General features: G+C 43.4%; 1 protein-coding gene across 2 annotated transcripts; it reads left to right on the top strand.

Moving 5' to 3' along the window:
• The first annotated feature begins 1,919 nt into the window (after positions 1–1,919).
• Positions 1,920–18,424, top strand: DYRK2 (dual specificity tyrosine phosphorylation regulated kinase 2). Of its 2 annotated transcripts, XM_030938806.1 has the most exons (3): positions 1,920–2,383; positions 2,999–3,147; positions 10,387–18,424. In XM_030938806.1, exons 1-3 carry the CDS (start codon positions 2,335–2,337, stop codon positions 11,992–11,994), a joined length of 1,806 nt encoding a protein of 601 aa, XP_030794666.1. In that variant the 5' UTR covers positions 1,920–2,334; the 3' UTR covers positions 11,995–18,424. The 2 variants fall into 2 exon arrangements, with proteins under 2 accessions (XP_030794666.1, XP_030794667.1); XM_030938807.1 differs by lacking the exon at positions 2,999–3,147.
• Positions 18,425–22,017: the final 3,593 nt, after the last annotated feature.

Raw genomic sequence — 22,017 nt, 5'->3', positions numbered from 1 at the left:
AAATTGATTTTTTTGCTTCTTTTTTTTTATTTGAACATCAGTTGCATACTCATTTTAAAAAGGAAAATGGTATGAAAATAAGTGTTTTGAAAGGAGAAGAAAAGAGGTGTCAGCTTTCTTGAAAGTGTAAGGAAAGTAGTGTGAGGGAAATCAGTGAAATCAGACTGGGAGTCAGAAAACCAGTTCTAGTGTCATCTCTGCTACTGAGTAGCCCTTGCCTTTTAGTCGATTCTAAACATTAAATATGCTTCCGCATGTAGATTTAAATGTGATAGTCGCTAGTGACAAGCATAGGGGGATATTTCTTGCTAGGGTCAGTTCAGGTCATGATTCATCTAAAGGCATATTATTGGATTATTTTACTGTGGTCTACTTTATTAGGAGAAGGCCCCAAAGGGTTTTGTTTTGTTTTGTTTTTTTGGAGGGACGTGATACTAGGCAAAATTCTTTTTGTCACAGTTTCCCTCTCCCAGTGTCCCTAACTTGGAGGCCTCTTTAGGAGTCCCAGAGACTCTGAGAGGTCACACTGTACCTTGAAATACAGTTTTTGGCGTTTGTATAAAGCTGCGGGTGCGCTCTGTGGGAGGTTGCTATGACAATTTGCAAACAGTAGAGGCGATGAAACTCCGCAGGAGGTGGCTCCCTTCCGACTGGAGTCTGCACTAGTTCGGGCCTGCACAGTAGGTCCAGCCAGGGGCCAGAGATACTCGGGCGGGGCAGAGCATAATGGACCCCTGACCCCAAGAGAACTTCAGCAACTAGGCACCTCTCAAGAAGGAAGTGCATGGCATAACTCTGCCCCGTCATCCGGAATTTGTCGGGCTTTTCCACCCCACCTCCTCTCACGGCTGAAGTGGCAAAACCTGTCACCTTTGGATAGAGGCGCACCGTGTGCCACGCACGACGAGGCGTGGGTGTGAAACGGGAAAGCAATTTTTTTTTTTTTTTTTTTTGGTCTTCAAGGAAAAGAGAGGTTGTAGATGGCGAATAAAAAAGGCAGGGAAATTCTCCAAGTTTGTAAAGTAAGGGGTTTATAAGAGATGCGTCGGGTTGGGGTGAGAGGAATTCGAGGTGTCGCTCCCTCACCGCAGAGCTCAAAGGAAGGTGTGTCTCTCCCAGTGGCCGCGCCAGGGAAAGGCTCGGAGTTGTAAGGAAATAGGAGGTGTCTCTGATGTTTATTTTTGCCTAGCAACCCACAGCCAACTGCTTCCCCAGCTGCCGTCCACACGCGCCTCTCTGCCTCCCCTTGTCCTAGCGACTGGCGAGCGGTCACTTGGTGTCAGTAAACCGGGGAGGGTGTGTGTAGTGGAGGTGGGAGGGCAGCCCCCTCTCTCGCCCCTGCTCAGGGTCAAAGAGCTCAGCGGCGGCCCCTCCCGGGACTTGACTCTCCGAGGTGACCCTCGCACAACTAAGTTATCTACATGAGGAATTGGGGAGAGGGGAGTGGCTAAGTCGCTGCGACTGAGAATGGGGGGACGAGGACGCAGTACTGTCTGTGAGCAGCCATGCAGTTCGAAGAGCTGAAAATGCATTTATGTTTAGGGGTGCGCATGGCAGGGGAGGGGTCTCTGCGGCGCTTTCGGCCGGAGGGCAGCAGCAGTAGGTTGAGCTGTTAAGGCAGAGGAGGGGCTCCGCGGGGGCCGGAGATGCCGGGGAGGGGAAAGGGTCGCCGGAGTGGAGCCGAGGGGAGCAGTGCAGATGGCCAGAGGGGGCGGAGGAGGGCGAGCGGGGCCCGCCGAGTTTTCCGGGGAACGGACGGGCGGCTGCGCGCGACCCGGGGAGAGGAGAAGGGCCAGGTGGGAGGCTGGGTGCGGGTGGGGTGTGTGTGGCCAGGTCCGGGGGAGCCGGGGGCGGGGCCTGCGGCGGCGGCGGAGGGCGGTGGAGGGCGGCGGGGGCGGGGCCGCGCGCCGGCGCCTGTGTGTGAGTGCGCGGGGCCGCGCGCGCGCGCGGGCCCGGGAGAGCCTCCCGAGCTAGGCGTTTCTCGGTCCTCGCGGCGCTTCTAGCTCCCCGCGCCCCTATGTGAGGGAGACGGGGAGGCCCGCGGCGCGCAGGGGAGGGCGAGGCATGTACACGGGCCGGAGGGTGCTGCAGCCGCCCGAGGAAGAGGAGGACGGCGGCGAGGAGGAGAGCGGGGGGCTCGCGGCCGCGGGCCCGGGCCGAGGGGATGCAGTGGACTGTGTGTGTCTGGCTGTAGCAGACGCGAGGCGGCGACGAGGCGCCGGGGACCCGCGCGAGGGGCGGCCGGGAGGCGGCGGCGGCGGCGGCCGCCAGAAGTAGCAGCAGGACCGGCGGCGGCGACGGCAGCCCTGAAATGCATTTTCCTCTCCAGCGGCCATGTTAACCAGGAAACCTTCGGCCGCCGCTCCCGCCGCCTTCCCGACCGGTAAGGAGGCCGTGCTCCCGCGCCGCCCCCCCCCCCGGAACCCCGCTGACCCACGGGAGCCCCCGTGGCGCAGGCGGCCGCTGCCTGCGGGACCTCGAACAAAGTCGGCGGCGCGGCGCGGGGGAGCCCCTGGGCGGACGGCGCGCCCCGGCTCCGCGCAGGGTTGCGCGCGGCCCCGAAGGCCCCTCCGAGGGGAGCCCTCCGCCCGAAGAGGCTTCTGCCTGCCAGGGGCCCGGGCGGGGACCGTCCAGGCCTGCCGCCCCGCCCTGCTCTGCCCGGGGCTTGGCGTGGCCGTGGCGCCCTGCTCAGCTGTCCAAATCCACCTCTCGGCCGCTGGCCGTCTGCAACGTGGGCCGCCAAGCCGCGGCGTGGTCCGGCTTCCCCGCCGGGTCGCGAACTCGCGCGCCAGAGCCCGACTTAACTTTGCAGCTGCCCGCGCCCCGCCCGTGGGTGTGCGCTGGGGAGCCGTGACCCGAACGCCCGTTTGTACTGCCCTGGTGTCTTCCTCTGTCTTTCCCTGGGAGAGGGGTGTCGCTGCCCAGTGGGGTGGGGGGTGGTCTGGGTGACTTTCTCCCCCCTGACCCTCTTTTGTCTCCTCCCGCACGTGGCTTCCAGGCCGAGGTGGGGACAGCGCCGTTCGCCAGCTTCAGGCTTCCCCGGGGCTCGGTGCGGGGGCCACCCGGAGCGGAGTGGGGACCGGCCCGCCCTCCCCCATCGCCCTGCCGCCTCTCCGGGCCAGCAACGCTGCCGCCGCAGCCCTCACGGTGAGACCCAGCCCGCGGGCGGCCCGGGCGGTGGGGGCGGGAGGGGCCCCAGGCAGAAGCACCCGGACTTGGAGGGTTCTGACCCCGGGAGAAGAGGGGTCGAGATACAAGAAGCCCCACGCCCCGGGCCGGTGGCCTCTCCTCGACGCCGCCCTCGTTAACTTGGGCGAGCCCAAAGCTGCAGCCACAAAGGAAGATTCGTGGCGTGGGCCCCTTACTTCCCCTCCGGAGCCCGCCCACCCATGAGCTTCTCTTCCTAGGAACTTCCTCCTTGCTGCTTTCTTTCTTTACTCATTTTTCGTCCTTGCATCCCAGAGCTCCCTTTCCCTGACCCGGTAAACATCTCTGTCCTTCCCCCACCTCCCCGTGGGTAGTGGGTATTTATAGAAACAGATATGTGTTAGGGGACAGCCAGACCGGCCTGCCTGGAAAATCGATCCCCTAAAGAGCCTCCCAGGCCTGGCTCCAGCCAGCAGGGAGCATCGCCAATTGTCCCCCGCGTGTGTAAGCATGTTTTATGAGTGCTACAGGTTTGAGCACAGCAGAAATTGTAATTAACATTAACAAAAATAAGAGCCGCCGCAGCAGTCAAAACAAGCCACCCCTGTAGGATTCTGCAGTTGGACGTTATTCAAAAGGAAAGGACAAGCGTTGCTTTGGAGGTGGGAAGGAAAAAGCACCTAACAGGTGCTGTGGTCTCTCAGGGCCCAGAGGGAGGGGAGAGGCCAGTGTGGTACTGGTTGCTCGTGGCTGTGGAGACTGGCAAGCTGGATTCGACTTAAGCGTGTACCTTTTCTCAGCTCCCAGGGATCACCCTTGGATGGTAATGGCCAGCCTGGAGGAGATCTGCACTTGGAGGAGGTGATGGTTTGGAGGTCTTTTTTTCCCAATTGGATTTTCCACAGGAACAGCCTAAGATGGTTCTGTGTGAGGGATGCTTGCCAGGAATTGGTTTTATTTGCCAAGTGAAAGTTGAGTTCTTGAAAAAAAGGCCGTCCCCCGGCCTACAGCGGAGTAGCTCTGGGGACATATGGGGAAACTTGTTTGTCAGAGAACTGTGAGGGGATGTCTAGACTGTAGTTGCACCTGTTAGACCTGGAAAGATGTGTGCAAGTTTCGTAGGAAAATGTTTTGTTGCTGTTACTATCTTCCCCCTCCCTCTGTCTGTCTCTCTGTCCTGACATATCTGGTCCCAGGGGCTGGGAATTCATTGCACAGGAGTTAACTCATCTGTGTTGGACTGTGGATGGTAGCAGGATGGATGATGCTGTATATTACTGTTAAGTGTTCTTGTTGCAGTGATATTTTAGTTAAGGAACTGCCATTGATTTTAGGGGTTTAGATTTTTTTGTTTGGGATCATCTGACAATTTGGAAAATGTAATATCCAGTTTTTTTTTCTATGTGTTGATGTAATCACATGACATGGTGTGAGCTGGAAAAAGAGCTATTTGGTTTGCATGTGGATTCCAATTTTGTAAGGATGGGCTTTGCTTGATCAAAGCCTCTTTGCCATTGAAATACATGTAATGAAAGTAGATAAAACGACAAGTCTCCACTGGAGGGAGAGCCTGTGGTGCACCAGAAAAGGAAGGATGTGAATGTGCTTCTCAGTACTCCTCATAATGGAGGCCTGTATTTTGCTGTGGCATGTGCCAGATTTACTTGTTTTTAACGTGTGTGTAAACTTCGGTATGCTGTTAATTATTAGATGCTTGAGTTTGAAGGTGTGAATTAGGGTTTCGATGGTGGTTTAGTTCTGATTTTATTTCTATAACATCGCAGATTTCATAGTACAGGAAGGGTTAAAAGGAGCACAGAGTTTATCTGGTTCTACTCTTCCAATTTATAGATGAGGAAACAGACTCAGACAAGGTAACCGGTTTCATCACGATTCCCCAGCCAGTTCATATCAAGGCCAGAGTGAAAGCCTACACCCTCCTGCATCTAGTTTTAATATACTGATGGAGACTGCTAATTCTAGGAAATTGTACTAGCCTCATTGTAAATGCAAGAACCTTTGTAGATCCATATTCTCGTATGTCTGTCAGATTTTTATAAATTTTTAGTTACTATTTCCAGAGTAATTACACCTAGGAAGAACTTCTAGAATGAATGGGGGGTGGGGAGGGCATTAAGGAGATAAAAATGATCTTGTCATAGGAGCTTGCCCACATTTTCTCTTACAGGTGATATAGTAGGCAGGTCAAATATATGATTATAAAGATTATAAGCTTTGGAATTTATCTAGTCCGTTGCCCTCTTGTTTTATATCTCCTGCATAAGTTGTTTTGCACTTTAGTTATTTATTTCTGTTTGTGTGAGAGATAGAAGTGTGCCTGTTACTTCCTATTATTTTTCTATTGTCAATTGGCAGTTGTTAATAGAAGTATTTTAAATTCAAAAATATTAAAATATGTGTAACTTTTATAACTTTTACTGTGTAAAACGCTCTCCAGTTATCAGTTTTATAAAATAATTTGAATTAAAATACACATTTAAAAAATGGCAGTATTTTGAAGAAAAAGTAGACACTTTACTTAGGGCCACACAGACTGTCAGAATGTTTGAGGAGGAGCTAAAATTCCAGTCTTTTTGGACTCAGTTCTATTACCATAATACTATATAGCATTTCTGAGATGACTTCAGAAAAGTTTTTAAACACCCAAAACTATTATCACAGTGAAATATCTGCTCTTTGCCATTTTCTTATTGGAAGAAATGAAAACTACCAAACTGGTTATTGTTTTTATATAATATTTAATACCAAAGTACTTCATGATCAAAGAAGCCTTTGCAGGTCTCTCGATTTGAACCCATAAATTGTAGCTGTTTTAACAATTGCTTTCATTATGTTTTTTTGTTTTTTGTTTTGTTTTGTTTTGTTTTTTTGAGACGGAGTCTCACTCTATTGCCCAGGCTGGAGTGCAGTGGCTCCATCTCGGCTCCCTGCAACCTCTGCCTCCAGGGTTCCAGTGATTCTCTTGCCTTAGCCACCCAAGTAGGTGGGATTACAGGCGCCCGCCACCATGCCCGGCTAATTTTTGTGTTTTTAGTAGAGATGGGGTTTCACCATGTTGGCCAGGTTGGTTATGAACTCCTGACCTCAAATGATCCACCCGCCTCGGCCTCCCAAAGTGCTGGGATACGGGTATGAGCCACTGCACTTGGCCTCAGTATGTATTTTTAAATGTGACACACACTGTACAATACATGGACATATTGGAATAAGTCATGATCTCAGACTTAAAGAGGCTGAGCTGGAGGGAGAGGTTTTTAATATCCTTAAGTTTATGATGTAGTCTTGACATTTATTCTGGAAACGTTCTGGCGTTTGTAGTCCCTCAGCACCCCAGCCCTGCTCTCTGCCCCACTTTGTATAAGTCATTTAATTGTGCTTTCGAGCTTGATTGTGATTTTAGAGTCCTGCAATATTTGAGATTCAAAGTCTTCTTTTGCTAAAGCTTCTGAAATGAATCTCTAACATCTGGGAAACTTTTAAGATTGCATGTGTTGCTTTTAGGTGTTTGGTTGATGTGTTTGCTACAAGTGTTTATACATGGTGTGATTGATGTGTCTGCTACAGGTACTTTATGCTTGGAGGTCCTTTGCCTCCAAGTCTGTACTGATGCACTGCAAGCCTAACATCTTGTGACTTAGGTCACCAGGGACATTTCTCAATTCCCTGGGCATTGACTTCATGTTTCCTTATGAAGGTACACAATGTAGTTCTCAGGAACAACTCCAAGAGAGGCAAGAGTGTTATAACAAGGAGGATCTATTGACATGTGTTCTTCCATCCCAAAGATACTTATTGAGGGCTTACTATATGCCTGGGTTTATGTTAATGAGGACTTAGAAACATAAGAGGGGACCCAGCCCTGGAATTGCTCAAAGCCAAATGAGTACGTCTGATGTTAAAACAATTGCAGTAAAGAGAAGTAAGTGTTAGATTAATACTCTCTGAGTAGAGAAGTAGCTGTTTAGTAGGTCAGGGAAGGTTTACACAGGCGGTGAGAGTTGAACCATGCATTGAAGGGTGAATCACCTAGGTATGAGAAAGGAGATTCCAAGAAACATCTGGAAAGGGGAATAATAATGCTCTCATTGACTGACTACTAAGCGCTTTACACATACTACCTTATTTAATCCCCCTAATAGCCCTAATGAGGTAACTTTGTTCCCTTCTTTTTGCAGACAAGGGCACTGAGGTTAACAGAGATGAAATAAATTGCCCTGGGTCACACATTTAGTAAATGGTGGAGCTGGATCATTAAATGTGTGTCTAACTGAAAATCTACCATTATGAAACATGACCTCACTAAAAGCAGAGGAGTGTAAAAGTGCGTGGTGTTTTTTGGGTCCTGGGCTATCTAGCTTTGTTCCTCTTGGAGAGAAGAGTGACAGTAGTTGATGAGAATGGAAGGACTCAGATCATTTAGCCTCTACATTGTAGAGCCTTGTGTTCTTACTGGTAAGTTCTTGCATTAGCTATGGAAATAGGTTACAACCATGGGCCTTGGGCTTAAAAGCAAGAGTGGTCTGAGGTTGAGACTTTTAAATGGTTAACTCTAGAAGCACTATGGAGAAGAGATTTGAGGAATTCTAGACTTAGAAGCAAGGGGGCATGTTATGATGCTGCCTCAGTTGTCCCAGTGAAAGACATCAGGAGAATGAGATGAGGCAGCGTTGATGGAAAGGGCATGGGATAGTAATGATGCATCTTAGGTGAGGGAGGTGTTGAGAGGTTTTCCAGGTGCACAGTGCGGAGGATTCATTTGCAGGTGGATAGCCTGAGTGACTACATGGAGGGGAAGCCTTCTGTTGATCAAAAATGGAGGATTATGGGAGTGGGAAACCAGTTTGGTAGAAAAATAATGAGTTAAGTTTGAGTTGCTTATGGGAGAGGGAGCTGATTGATAGTTGGATATGTGTGTCTTGCACTCAGGAGATAGCACCTTGGCAGGTCTGAGCTCAAGGAACAAATGTGCAAACCTCAGGCCATAGGCAGTTGCTGAAGCCCTGGCTGTGTTCAGGATCAGTTGCAGGGGCTTATGGGAGTAAGAAGTCAAGAGAATCGATGCTTGAACCCTGGGGAACTCTTGAACCCACCTAAGGTTAGGTGAACCAGTAGTTGATGCTGCAAAGGAGACCAAGAGAAGGCATTTGGAGATACAGAGGATGGTTGTTTCTTGGCAGTCTCGTTAGTTTTAGTTACTAAAACATTTGTGAGCATGTATTAAATTATGCGAAACAAAAATTGCTTAAAGTAAATTTTGGAGGCTTTTTGCTGTGTTTTTAGAAATCTCTAAAGCCCCAAGGTTAATTTTGTCCTAATGAAGCAGCTTTATGCTTTTTATACAGCATGTATACAGGTAATGTGGATTTTTCTTCTGAAATATCACCACTCCACTCTGAAGATAATGGTTCTTTAGGAGAGAGATGTTTTGATTCAGGCCCCTTTATTCCCTAGTGTTTGAAAGACCACAGTGGACAGGAGAGGGTGTAGAGAGCGAGGCTGGGGAAGAAAAGCATTGGACAAGTCTGTACCTCTTGTATATACGCCCAAGACTTGCCTGATTCATTTTTATGGACTGCCCTGCTTTTGGCATAGAACAAGGGTAAAATAACCTTTCTAGCTACTCTTACTGAATATAAGATCAGCTAGCATGGAGTATCATCTATGAGTTTAATAAAAAAGCTCAGTTATAAGTCTGAGAAATGATATCCCTGAGCCTATATGAAGTCACAGTCAGACAGGTCCCAAGTATTGTCTTCTGTTTTGTTTTAGTTAGAAGTGGGCAGAGAGGAAGCTCACTCTCCACACAGTCATTGTGCCTATTATGTATCCAATAAAGTATTATGTATCCAATAAAGAAAATGTGAACATCTTAGTCTGTTAGTAAGAAGGAGTTGGAATTTCATTTTATAATCCAGGTGTTCCCAAATCATTTTTTGAATTACTGTGTTACATATACACAGCCCTTCTGCTCTTTCAGTAGTATGTAAATCCCTAAAAGTAGGATTTAAAAGGAGATAATAGAAAACATACTGATGGCAACAGACTTCATCTAGTTAATTGTAAGCTCCTGGAGGGCAGGGACTCTGTCACTTTGGCAGCCAGCCTTCAGTTAACACCGGTTGAATGAATGAGGTGGATTGCTATGACAAGTTGATGTAAGATTTCATACAAAAATCACCTCCCAGGCTGCTTTAAGACTTGGGGTTGTCCAAGGCAGGAATTCCTAACTGGGAGAGGATCCTGGCTGCCAGTCCTCTCCTACCCCTTACCTCTCAGCAGTCATAATGCTTAAAGGAAATCCCAAGAAGATTGTCAGTAGAGGGCTGGGGCCCCTTGGCTCACACCATTGGTAGACAGGAATGCTCAGGGATGGCATGCGTACCTGAAACAAGAGGTTGCTGCTTTGGATTCCTATTTGGAAACCTGAGTATCCCAGCAGCTCATAGAAATGGACATCTTCAGAGAGCTGAGCCCCTGACCCCTCCGGAGGAAGGCCAAACAGTGTGGTCATTGCTTGGTTTGTTGGGCTGAATGCCTTAAATGGTTATTACAGTTAGTAAAGCCTGGAAACTTTTAAAAATAGGTTCAGGGTTTATAAGACACTGTGGTGCATATCTACATGGGAATCTTTCAAGCCTAAAACACAGGGTTTTTGTTTTTGTCACTGGATCATGTGTGCGCTTAGGTTTCATCAGATTTTCAAGGAAAGGGGAAGTACTGGTGATGAAGTATTTTCAGGATAGAGCTCTAGGTATTAGGGAAAGAGTAGTGAACAAGACAGACATGGTCCCTGTCCTCATGTTAATAAACTACTAGATGAAATATGAAAGGTACTGTAATCTGGGGGTGGAGGAGCCAACATAGAGTCTTATGTGTGCATGTTTTTTCTGTATCCTGTTTCATTTTTATATCAAGTGTGGATTGAGTGGAACATCTATGATGTGCCAGGCCCTACACTAAGTGTTAGATATAGAATGATAAAGTTATGGTCTCTGCCTCCGTGGGGAACCCTGAATATGTACAGCAAACCATCTTGTCTGTTAGGCATGGCATTTATGAGGTCCATTTTTCAGGATCACATGTTTTGTGGCCTTTACTCAATCCAAATGGGATTTTGTAAAGGTGGGGTGGAGCGGGTAGTTGTTGATGGGGGTGAATTATACCCCATTTGAACAGACACCTCTTCTTTTCTATTTATCTTTCCTATCTGAATTCCAGATTGGCGGCAGTAAACACACAATGAATGATCACCTTCATGTTGGCAGCCACCCTCACGGACAGATCCAGGTTCAACAGCTGTTTGAGGATAACAGTAACAAGCGGACAGTGCTCACGACACAACCAAATGGGCTTACAACAGTGGGAAAAACGGGCTTGCCAGTGGTGCCAGAGCGGCAGCTGGACAGCATTCATAGACGGCAGGGGAGCTCCACCTCTCTGAAGTCCATGGAAGGCATGGGGAAGGTGAAAGCCACCCCCATGACACCTGAACAAGCAATGAAGCAATACATGCAAAAACTCACAGCCTTTGAACACCATGAGATTTTCAGCTACCCTGAAATATATTTCTTGGGTCTAAATGCTAAGAAGCGCCAGGGCATGACAGGTGGGCCCAACAATGGTGGCTATGATGATGACCAGGGATCATATGTGCAGGTGCCCCATGATCATGTGGCTTACAGGTACGAGGTCCTCAAGGTCATTGGGAAGGGGAGCTTTGGGCAGGTGGTCAAGGCCTACGATCACAAAGTCCACCAGCACGTGGCCCTAAAGATGGTGCGGAATGAGAAGCGCTTCCACAGGCAAGCAGCAGAGGAGATCCGAATCCTGGAACACCTGCGGAAGCAGGACAAGGATAACACAATGAATGTCATCCATATGCTGGAGAATTTCACCTTCCGCAACCACATCTGCATGACGTTTGAGCTGCTGAGCATGAACCTCTATGAACTCATCAAGAAGAATAAATTCCAGGGCTTCAGCCTGCCTTTGGTTCGCAAGTTTGCCCACTCGATTCTGCAGTGCTTGGATGCTTTGCACAAAAACAGAATAATTCACTGTGACCTTAAGCCCGAGAACATTTTGTTAAAGCAGCAGGGTAGAAGCGGTATTAAAGTGATTGATTTTGGCTCCAGTTGTTACGAGCATCAGCGTGTCTACACGTACATCCAGTCGCGTTTTTACCGGGCTCCAGAAGTGATCCTTGGGGCCAGGTATGGCATGCCCATTGACATGTGGAGCCTGGGCTGCATTTTAGCAGAGCTCCTGACGGGTTACCCCCTCTTGCCTGGGGAGGATGAAGGGGACCAGCTGGCCTGTATGATTGAACTGTTGGGCATGCCCTCGCAGAAACTGCTGGATGCGTCCAAACGAGCCAAAAATTTTGTGAGCTCCAAGGGTTACCCCCGTTACTGCACTGTCACGACTCTCTCAGATGGCTCTGTGGTCCTCAACGGAGGCCGTTCCCGGAGGGGGAAACTGAGGGGCCCACCGGAGAGCAGAGAGTGGGGGAACGCGCTGAAGGGGTGTGACGATCCCCTTTTCCTTGACTTCTTAAAACAGTGTTTAGAGTGGGATCCTGCAGTGCGCATGACCCCAGGCCAGGCTTTGCGGCACCCCTGGCTGAGGAGGCGATTGCCAAAGCCTCCCACCGGGGAGAAAACGTCAGTGAAAAGGATAACTGAGAGCACCGGTGCTATCACATCTATATCCAAGTTACCTCCACCTTCCAGCTCAGCTTCTAAACTGAGGACTAATTTGGCGCAGATGACAGATGCCAACGGGAATATTCAGCAGAGGACAGTGTTGCCAAAACTCGTTAGCTGAGCTCATGTCCCCTGATGCTGGTAATCTGAAAGATACAACTTTGCTGAGCCTTATTGGGTTGAAAAGGGGTAGCTCAGACCTGTTTTTATTTGCTCAATAACTCTACTCATTTGTATCTTTTCAGCACTTAATTTTAATGTAAGAAAGTTGTTCATTTTGTTTTTATAAAATACATGAGGACAATGCTTTAAGTTTTTATACTTTCGGAAACTTTTTGTGTTCTAAAAGTACAATGAGCCTTACTGTATTTAGTGTGGCAGAATAATAACATCAGTGGCAGGCCATTGATTACTTCATGACTGCCACGCATTTACAGATTGGTGTCAAAGACATTCACTATGTTTTTATGGTTCATGTTATATCCTCCCCAGGGTGACAGCCCCTTAAGGCCCTCCTTTTCCCTCCATGCTCCAGGTCCATGCACAGGTGTAGCATGTCCTGCTTCCGTTTTTCATAAATTTGGGTGGTGGGGTAGTGGGAGGAGAACGGTCAGAATGAAAGTGATATCCTAAGTAAAACTGTACCTTAGAGATTTTTCTCTAGTGCTGAAACAAATAACAAAATAAGATCCCCAAGGTTTAAACTGCCCAGTTAGCATTCTGACAGTCTAAAAACTGGCAAAGCAGCTTTTAGTGGATAAATGGAAATGGAAACGTGTGTGTTCCTCCAAATTTTCTAGTATGATCGGCAAGCTGTTTTGTAAAGAAGCCTCATATTACAGAGTTGCTTTTGCACCTAAATTTAGAATTGTATTCCATGAACTCTTCCTCCCTTTTCTCTGCATTTTTCCTCTCTGTTCCTCTTTTAATACCACACATCTGTTGCTTGCATTTAGTTTGTCTTCTTCCTTCAACTGTGTATCCCAGACTGTTAATACAGAAAAGAGACATTTCAGCTGTGATTATGACCATTGTTTCATGTTCCAATTAAAAAAAGAACAGCAGCCTAGCTACTTAAGGTGGGGATTTCCATAGTTCCAAAGAAGATTTAGCAGATTAGAGTGAGTTCACACTTTTCAGGTGCCACTGTAAGGTTCTCTTAGCCTGGGAAACTATCAACTTTTTCTTTAAAAAGAAAGAGGGTTGAAAATCCTCTTGACAAACAGAAGTCACTTTGGCTGTTCAGTAAGGCCAATGTTAACAACATGTGTAGAGGAGGAAAAGTTCAACCTCAAGTTAAATGGTTTGACTTATTCTTCATATCATTAGAAGAACCCCAGAGATAGCATTCCTCTATTTTATTTTACTTTCTTTTGGATTGCACTGATTATTTTTGTGGGAATGACACTTTATCTGGCAAAGTAACTGAGAGTTTGGTAAAAGAATATTTTCTTCTCTGAATAATAATTATTTTCACAGTGGAAATTTCAGTATTTTATCACTAATGTATGAGCAATGATGTATATGAATTTCAAGGCACGTGAAACAAATTTTTTAGTATGTGCAATTTAATATAGAAAGATTTCTGCCTGTTTGGACGATAGGTTTTGGGTTGTACAAATTAAGATAAGTAAGCTTATATATGCACAGAGATTATTGTATTACCTGTAAATTGACTTACAAGTACTTAAAAGCATGGTCCCCAGTGAGGCCAAGAAAGTTTCCGGTTAAGTTCTTTAGTAATAATCCTACAGTTTATCTTAAAAAAAAAAAAAAAAGTTTTGAAAAAAACACTTTAGGCTTCGTTGGTTGATGGTGGACAAAAATGCTCAGGAAATATTTCAGATATTTGCCAAAAAAACAGTAATAAGGTTAGCTTATTAAAATAGTGATAGATATTTGCTTTACTATTTAAGGTGTCACTGATAAATTAATTTGTACTTCTGTGTTTAGAAATTATAGCTTCTTTTCCCTTAGTCAAATTCTCAGCATATTATACACATTTCTGTGTAATCTGTGGAAGTGCAATAATATGTTAGTTACATTTTAAATAATGCTCACGTGACAATACTCCCAGTCAACGGTGTATAGAATTTAAGGATCTGTGTATTAGGTTTTGGCTTAAAGGCATAAGAAGTATAAGACTTGGTTTGGTGGCTTTGTAAGATCTCCAGCCTCTTAATGATGGTTAGCTTCTTTAGGACATTAAATCAATAAAAACATAATGCTGTTTTCCTCTTCTAATGCTCCTCTTCCATTTCCAGTTATCTTCACATTTATGTTTAAATATACAAACCTGAGTCTGCCGTTATTAATTTCCCTATAAAATGATGATACACGTGAAAATTTATAAATGGACTAATACTGCTTGTCTTTCCCCCACCGCACAAAACTGGTTCTTAAGATGCCAACAATGAATTTGGGACTATCTTTATTTCTCAATGGAAACCGGAAACTTTTATACCAAACTATAATATGCAGCACTGTGGGGGTTTCTTTTTTTTTTCCAAATACAGTGAAATTTTTTTATTCACAAGAGCTGCCACATTTCAGTATTTAGTGATAGCGCTGCTTTAATAAAATTCTAGTTTGATTGTCATGTCAAAAAAAAATTGCATCTTTGTGATTTTAAAACAAATTAATGAAGGGCTCAGATAGGCTATTAAGAGTTGGCTTGGAAACAGTTTTTGGTCTCACAGGTTACCATTGTCTAGGGATGTCGGCGCTGTTTTCAGTTTTAGGAATAGCACAGTGTTGTCTTGTCTTTGGCAGTCTCATTTGGCTCTGTTTCTTGCACCGCCACTGTGTTCATTACCACTTAAATATATTGCTCCAGCAGTGGAACAACAGTGGTGCAAGACATTGTAGATTAACAGTAGAGGAGAAATTGTGCCCTTAGTGTTAACAATGTGCCTTTTGTTCTGAATGCCATATTGTAGGGCATGCATTTTTTGGCCTCTTTAACTCTTTGAATACTAGTCAGTAAGGATGGAACCCATCTCTGCAAAAATACATCTGTCTTAAATATCTAGTTACAGGCCTTAATAAAAACCATAAGGCATGACTCATCTTCAGGCACTGAAAAAAGATAACCATCAGGTAGTGTTACACAGGGACTTCCTATGTTTAAGGGGTTAAAGATGGTCTTTGTTGTATCTTAACATCAGACTGATTTTTACATTTTTTTTTTTTTGTTATGCTAACACTAGACAAAAATCAACTGTATTTGTAAAAATTTACCTCAAACCATTTAATTTTATAGTGTGATTAATCCCAGGGCATTTGGTATGAACCAAAGTGCATTCCTTTTATATGTGCCTGGCTCTAGTAAGGATGGCCAGGGATTTTTACAATTTGGGTGCAAGGCACTTAAGCCACTTTTAAACTTAATGGGTGGTTTGGGGTCGTGTTAAATGACTCCATCAGAATGTTAGAAAACACTTTAGGCATCAGTAGCATTGGGCCATATTGGAATCCTAAAGTGTGAATTATTTTAAGGAGAGCATTCATTTTTGTAATTTTTTTCATCAAAAATATTTCTGGTAAACAGAAGACTTTTTAAAAAAACTGATCTGGTCTCGGTAAAGGTTTTAATATTGCCCAACATAATGCTGTAATAGCATTAAAAAAAAGTATTTGTGAACTCTGTTTCTTAGGGGCTTGTACATCTCTCTGCTATGGACATATATAAAATTAATTGTAATTATACTCAGCTCAACTGCTACAGTTATGTCTAGGCAGTGGCTTGGGTTTTTATCGAGCAACAACTTAGACATGTGACTGTAATATGCTGCAACTGTGTGTACTGAAAATATGTGAAAATGGTTGAATGTGGACTGTGTATATATGTATGTAAAAATTTCTGTGAGATGCTGCTGTCGCCACTTAACATTAAATATGTTCTAGTGGATTTTAATCCTAGTGGCCAGTTCTATGATACTGTATGTATTGTACAGCTGATGACAGGAGTAAGACTGTTTAGTGAATATTTGTTGAATTTTATTGTTGTGGCCAGAGATAATTTCAGAATAAAATTTTAATGTCCTACCTTACTTTTCTCCCCTTTCTAACTATAATTTAACTCCTGATCTATTTCTGGTATTATCCTTTGTCAATTAGCCTGGAGAGGGTTTAGAATGCAAAATGGATAGCTCTATATCAGTGTCTTGAGAAGTTAAAATAATTCATTCTACTAGTTTGTTCATAGCAGTACTTTATTAGTTCAATATAAGTATGCAGATTCCAAGTGGAAAGACAAAGGTTTTAGTGAGTAGCTCTTGCTTTTCCTAGGATATTCTATTCCTTTACCTTTAAGATTTTTATATTAACTTTTTTATATATAGCCTCTGCTGTGTTATTATGCTAGAGCTTCATATCTTTTAAACTTCACGATGATAGTTAAGCTGGGAGAGCAGAGCCTGTCAATTATTCCCCACTAGTCTTCGTTCTTTTCTGTGCACAAGTTCTGGTAAATTATTCTAATGTGTTCTAACCAGCTCCACCCAATGTTTTTTAATGCTTATGAGTTTGCAGATTTTGTACTTGGTGGTCTCTGTGGTTCATATTTTTTTGTATTGTAGTGTCTCCTGCCTTGGTTGGCTCAGAAAATAAGGCCTAGGAACTGCAACTAGCTCATGATTTGTCAGGTTCAGTTAATACCAAGCTAAGAGTTTACTTACAGATGACAGCAAGCAGATGCTCTAGTAATTTGTCAGACATTGCAGGGATATTGTGTAGTCAAATATTTCCCTCTTGTGGAAAGAACTACCTCACATTTTTATTTATTTTCCTTCTGTTACCAACAGCCAAGGAATTAACTTAGTGTGGCTTCCTGCATCAATACCGGGATATACTTAAACAAGGGAATGCTGTAAGAGTTCCCAATTGTCTCGTCACAGCCTGGGCCATAGATTTTCGTTACTGCTAATCTTGCTTCTTAAAGTTCACACCCAGTGCAAAAAATCCAACCAGCAAACCAATCCCAAAATCCAATATATTTAGAAATGTAAGTGTTAAGAGATGTGCATTGTGTACAAAATTGAAAATTGGTGCTAAAGTGGCAATGTAAATTTAAAATTTCTTGTCCAGATCTGACTGACTGACTGACTGACTGACTGACTCAGGAGATTATAATTCCTACTCATTCCCTTTCCTTTTAGCACATCTTTCAAAAGCTCTTTTTAAAATTGATCAATGTGCTGTTCTGTTTGAGTCTCTACAATCCTATCCCTTTTGGAATCAACAGCTACACAAAGAAATATTCTTGGAACTTCAAAGTTGCCTTCAAAGTAGCTCTAGAAAATGTCCCTAGCTGACATTGGTATCGGTCTGTTAGAAGGGGAAATTAATTTGACTACTTTCTGTTTTGAAAAGAGCATTAAGAGGGATTTGAGGAAGGTATTTGTGACTTTCCTTTTTTTCTTAAGTTTGAAGTACACTTCATTTCCTTTGGGTTATTAGGCAAATCAACACTTGTCATTAGTAATGCTAACACTGTCCAAAATGAAAAATGACTGCCAGTGTGTTGCACATACATGAGAAGATTGCATCGTACTGCAAAGTCTTTGGTTTGTTTCCTTACTTGGTTTGACTTTGACTTACTATTTTGCTATGGTCACATCCTTAATATCTGTGGTACATTTCATATATATAAGGGGTGGGGGCATAATTGCCTTTCCCATGTGTCTCAAGGAAGCTTAATGAGGAAACTAATGAGTTAATATTTACTCTTCTGAAGAAAGCTGACATTTTAGGAGTATTAAGTCATCTATAATAAGGAGCAGCAGGAATATATTGTGATTTTATCACATGTTCCAGAGAGCATTACCCCTTACATAGAAAGCTCCTTGGAGATTTCATGGTGTTGCATGAACATCAGTTTATCCCTTATACATCCCTGTGAGCTATAATTATCCTCATTTGATATTTGAGGAAACTGAAGTGACTTGCTCCAAAGTGACTTTACAGAAACATTGCAGTTTGAGGCTTAAGTTGTAATCAGATAATTTTGATCTTGTACAGTAAGAGAAAATCCATAACCATACATAACACACAAAAGTTTAGAAAGCGGGGGAAGTTGAGCTAGCAATGGACATTTCTATTATTTAAGTTACATACCAGTTTCCAGGAATGTTTTTCAAATGGGACAAACTAAAAAGTTGAGGACTAGAGCATCATAGTCTCTTAAGTGCACCTCATAACTTAATGCATGTGCACACACCCTCAGTTAATTTGTAAGAGAGTGACTTCTCGTTACTTGTGGAGAGGCTAATTATAGTAGCTTCTTGGTTTTCTGTGTTGCTAAATTTTTTTTTTACATTTGAAAGTATGAAAATACTATTTTTGACACTTTATTGTTTCTCAGGGATTAAAAGTTAAATTTTACTGACTGTAGCAGCAGGTAAATCTCTTAAATTTACTCAGGTTTCCTATCCTTTGCCTCCATATTTAAGGAAATATAGAATGCCTGCCAGGGAAATATATAAAAAGAAAAATTTCAAATACAATTTTAAAATACCAATTTGTAAATAAACCAATTTTACAAACTAAAATATTGTGTCTTTCCTTGCTTTTTATCCCAATTTATCTCCCCTCCTAAGTTTGAGGAGTTTTATATATTAAGGCTCTCTCTTCATTTGTAAAAATGAAGTATGCTATTTGCAAAGCAAAAGCCCATGAAAAGCCCCAAATCATTTAAGTAAATCTCATTGAATTGTTTTCAATTGTTTTGGGAGAAATGTAACTAATTATAAGCAATTTATGTAGACCTGCAGCAAATAAACATATGAGTAAATTTGGGCTAATTTGTCATCTTTTTATCTGAAGAGGAACACCCTACTTAATTTCCCTTGTCCGTAAAATTCAGTTTATCAGAATTTTGGCTAGGGTAGCTTTAAATATATATGTAAAAAATGCAGATGGCATTTGTTTGTCAAATATGTATTAAATAAGCCTCCTATAGCCCAGAATCTTGTAGTCACTAGGGATATATAATGCTGAACAAAACACACAGTGCCTTTTTAAGGGAGTTTTTAGACTGGTTGGAAAGGCAAACATTATATAGATAATTATATGAACAAATACATAGTTGCAAAGTAATAAGTGCTATGAAGAAAAAGCATGTTGTGTTGAGTGTGTGTGCAATGTTATGTTGTATGGATCAAAGATGGCTTCCCTAGGAAACAAATAGCTTTTGAGCTGAGGAACAAAGAGCATGAATAAGAGACCCAGTAGCCAGAGGAAATAAGGTGACCAATTGAAGTCAGGGCTATGTGGCCAGAGCCCAGAGAATGAGAGAACTTGGTGTGAAACGAAGCTGGTGAGGTAGTTGGGAACTGGAACATGCCAAGGTAGGTGCTATTAAGGATTTTGGTCCTTACTCTATAAGCAAGGCAGCCACCAAGAGATTTTTAAGGAGGAAATGCCATGAGCAGATTGGCTCTTTCTGGCTCCTTTGTAGGAAAGTACTGAGAAGGGTAAGAGTAGATGAAGGAAGTCCAGCTGAAAGTGTTTGCAAGAGATGGCAGACTGGCCCACAGGGTGGGGATGGACATTTAAAGAAAATGGGCTCATTAGGATACAGAAAAACAGATGCTCTCTGATTTACAATAGGTCGACTTAAAATTTTTTTGAGTTTGTGATGGGTTTATCAGGAAGTAGCCCTTTCGGAAGTCCAGGCCCATCTGCATTAAGGTAGAATTAACAATGTCTCTTTGTGTCTGGAAAGTAGTTGTTGCTATTTGTGTCTAGTTTGCTACATTGCATCAAAAGGAATCACAGTATCTTATTTGTTTAAGAAAAGAAAAGGTTGCAAAGTAATGCCTTTGGTTACAAAGTATGAAGCACTGGTATACTATCTTTTGCTGAAGATTTGAAGCCTTTGGGTAAAATCTTGTTTATTAATTCAAATTCGTTTCAGGAAATTTTAAATTTTAAAAAGATTGTAAAAATGGGGTGGGGGGGGATTTTACATATTAGGTTTTTATATTAAGACTAAAATGAATGAAGGAAAGAAGGGAAGGAGGCAACTAGATTGGTGAGAAAGAATAACAGACTAGGAGGTCAGCAAAGGCCGCTCTGGCCTAGTGGCTGAATGTGGTGTTCTGAAGGAGGAAGGAGCTCAAGAGCAAGCCAGGCAGACTCTCTCTCCCCCTCCCTCCCTTTCTTCTTCCCTGTCTTTCATAGAATTTAAACTTTTACTCTGTAAGATGGTATATATGGATTTGGCATATTTGAGTTTACCAAAACAAAACAAAAAATTATAAAAGACGTGAAAGAGGAGGAGAAGGAGGAGATCAATCCCTGCCTCTGAGGACATTATGTTTAATTAGGAAGACAAGATTAGACAGAAAATATTAAACAAGTCTAGAACATTGAAAGATGAAATTCAGAATAAGTGCAGCTCATTTGCGTTGCGTTGCTCTCGGATAATAATAGCTTTAAGAAGGTGGGTCTCCAGCCAGGTCTTGATGGAATTCAGATTGAGAGAGAGAAAAAGGATATTCTAGGAGAAGCAAATTGCTGTAACTGAGGGATGTCATGAATCATTCATTCGTATGTCATCCGGTATTTACTGAGCACCTATGTGTATAATTTTTGGCATAATGCAAAGGATGGGCAAAGAGACTGGGTTTGTGGCAGGGTGATGGCAGGGTGAAGAAGGGAGAATAATTTCTTCAGAAGGCAGGCCTTGTCCTGTGGTTTTCTCAAATGTGCCATGTTGTTGTAGCCACGATACATGTGCCGTCTCTGTCTAGAGTGCATTTGCCAATCTCTGCCTCATCCTGTGAGACTCAGCCCGGGCCAGATGTCACTGCCCTTACAAAGTCCTCTTTAACCTGAGGTTGGGCAAGATCACCCTTATCAAAAGCTGACACTGGCAATCTCTCTGCTAACTGCAAGGTGAGTAGAAGTGAGTTGAGAAGGCAGTGGAATCCTCTCCCTTGTTTCCCTCCATCCTTCCCACTGGGCACACACTGGCAAAAACAAACAATCAAAAAAAAAGAAAAAAGAAAAAAAACAAGTGGTGTCTGAAGATGGCATTTTAGTAAGAGAGGTACTTGTTAACCAGACAATCATAAAATGTTTAGTTTGTAAGCAGTGCCCAGCATGAGAAGCAGCTAGATTTGTGAGAAACAATAACAGACTGGGAGGTCAGCAAGGGCCGCTCTGGCATAGTGGCATGGATGTGGTGTTCTGAAGGAGGAAGGAGCTCAAGAGCAAGCCAGAGCATGGGATGGAGGCTTGCAAGTCTGGAGTTTCGTGAGCCAGGAGAAAGCACGTGCAAGATAAGGAGGGAGAGAAATGCAATGCCGGACCTTGGAGAAGGCCACGCAAGACCATTTGGAGGAGCTGGGAATTTATTCTGATTACACCAGGAAGCCATTGATGCATTTACAATAAATTAAAAACAAAAAACAACAACAAAACACACACACACAAATCATTCTGGTTTCCTATGGAGAAAAACTGGAGGGAAGCCATATGGAAATGGTGCCACTCCATGAGACAGAGGACTTCTAACCATCTGGGAGGAGTTGAGAGAGATCATTTGATAGAAGAATGGTCCTCCACCAGAAGTTCGGTTTAGGAAGTGAGGTGAGGTGGGGATAAGGCTACGAAGGGTTCTGAGGATACCATTTGTGTTGCTATTTTTGTAATTGAAATAACATAGGCTGAAAAAAAGTGTTTTTACAGTGTGACTATATAAAAATTACAGATGCAATGTAATTTATAAAGGGCATTTAAAATCAGTAACAAAAATGCTAATTTGCCAGTGGAAAAAAGAGACAATAACACCTTCAAAAAATTTACATGAGCAACATAAATGGACCAAAAAATTTTAAATTGTAAATCACAGTAATGAAAATTAAAGCTCTGAGTTTATTTCTAACCCACAAAATATCAACAATTAATTAAACAACCATGTTTCTTCCTAGCAAGGGTGTGGAGTAGCATAAAGCACTCGTTTGATGCTGCTGGGGCATAATTAGCAGAGCCTTTCTGGAGGGCACTTGGTAATCTGTACCAAGAGCTTTAGAAATGCTCGTTCATTTTTACTTGTTGATTCTACTTCCAGAAATTGGTATCAGAATCTATGATGTAAACAAAGAGTTATGTACAAGAATAATCATATCTACTAGGA

Source organism: Rhinopithecus roxellana, chromosome 10, assembly GCF_007565055.1.
Source record: "Rhinopithecus roxellana isolate Shanxi Qingling chromosome 10, ASM756505v1, whole genome shotgun sequence".
NCBI classification, from domain to species: domain Eukaryota; kingdom Metazoa; phylum Chordata; class Mammalia; order Primates; family Cercopithecidae; genus Rhinopithecus; species Rhinopithecus roxellana.
This window is presented reverse-complemented; position numbering and strand designations above follow the sequence as displayed.

Coding starts and splice junctions, on each gene's coding strand:
- DYRK2 (XM_030938806.1), top strand. CDS start 2,335: ATGTTAACCAGGAAACCTTCGGCCGCCGCTCCCGCCGCCTTCCCGACC. Junction 2,384..2,998: donor TCCCGCCGCCTTCCCGACCG/GTAAGGAGGCCG, acceptor CGTGGCTTCCAG/GCCGAGGTGGGGACAGCGCC. Junction 3,148..10,386: donor CTGCCGCCGCAGCCCTCACG/GTGAGACCCAGC, acceptor TCTGAATTCCAG/ATTGGCGGCAGTAAACACAC.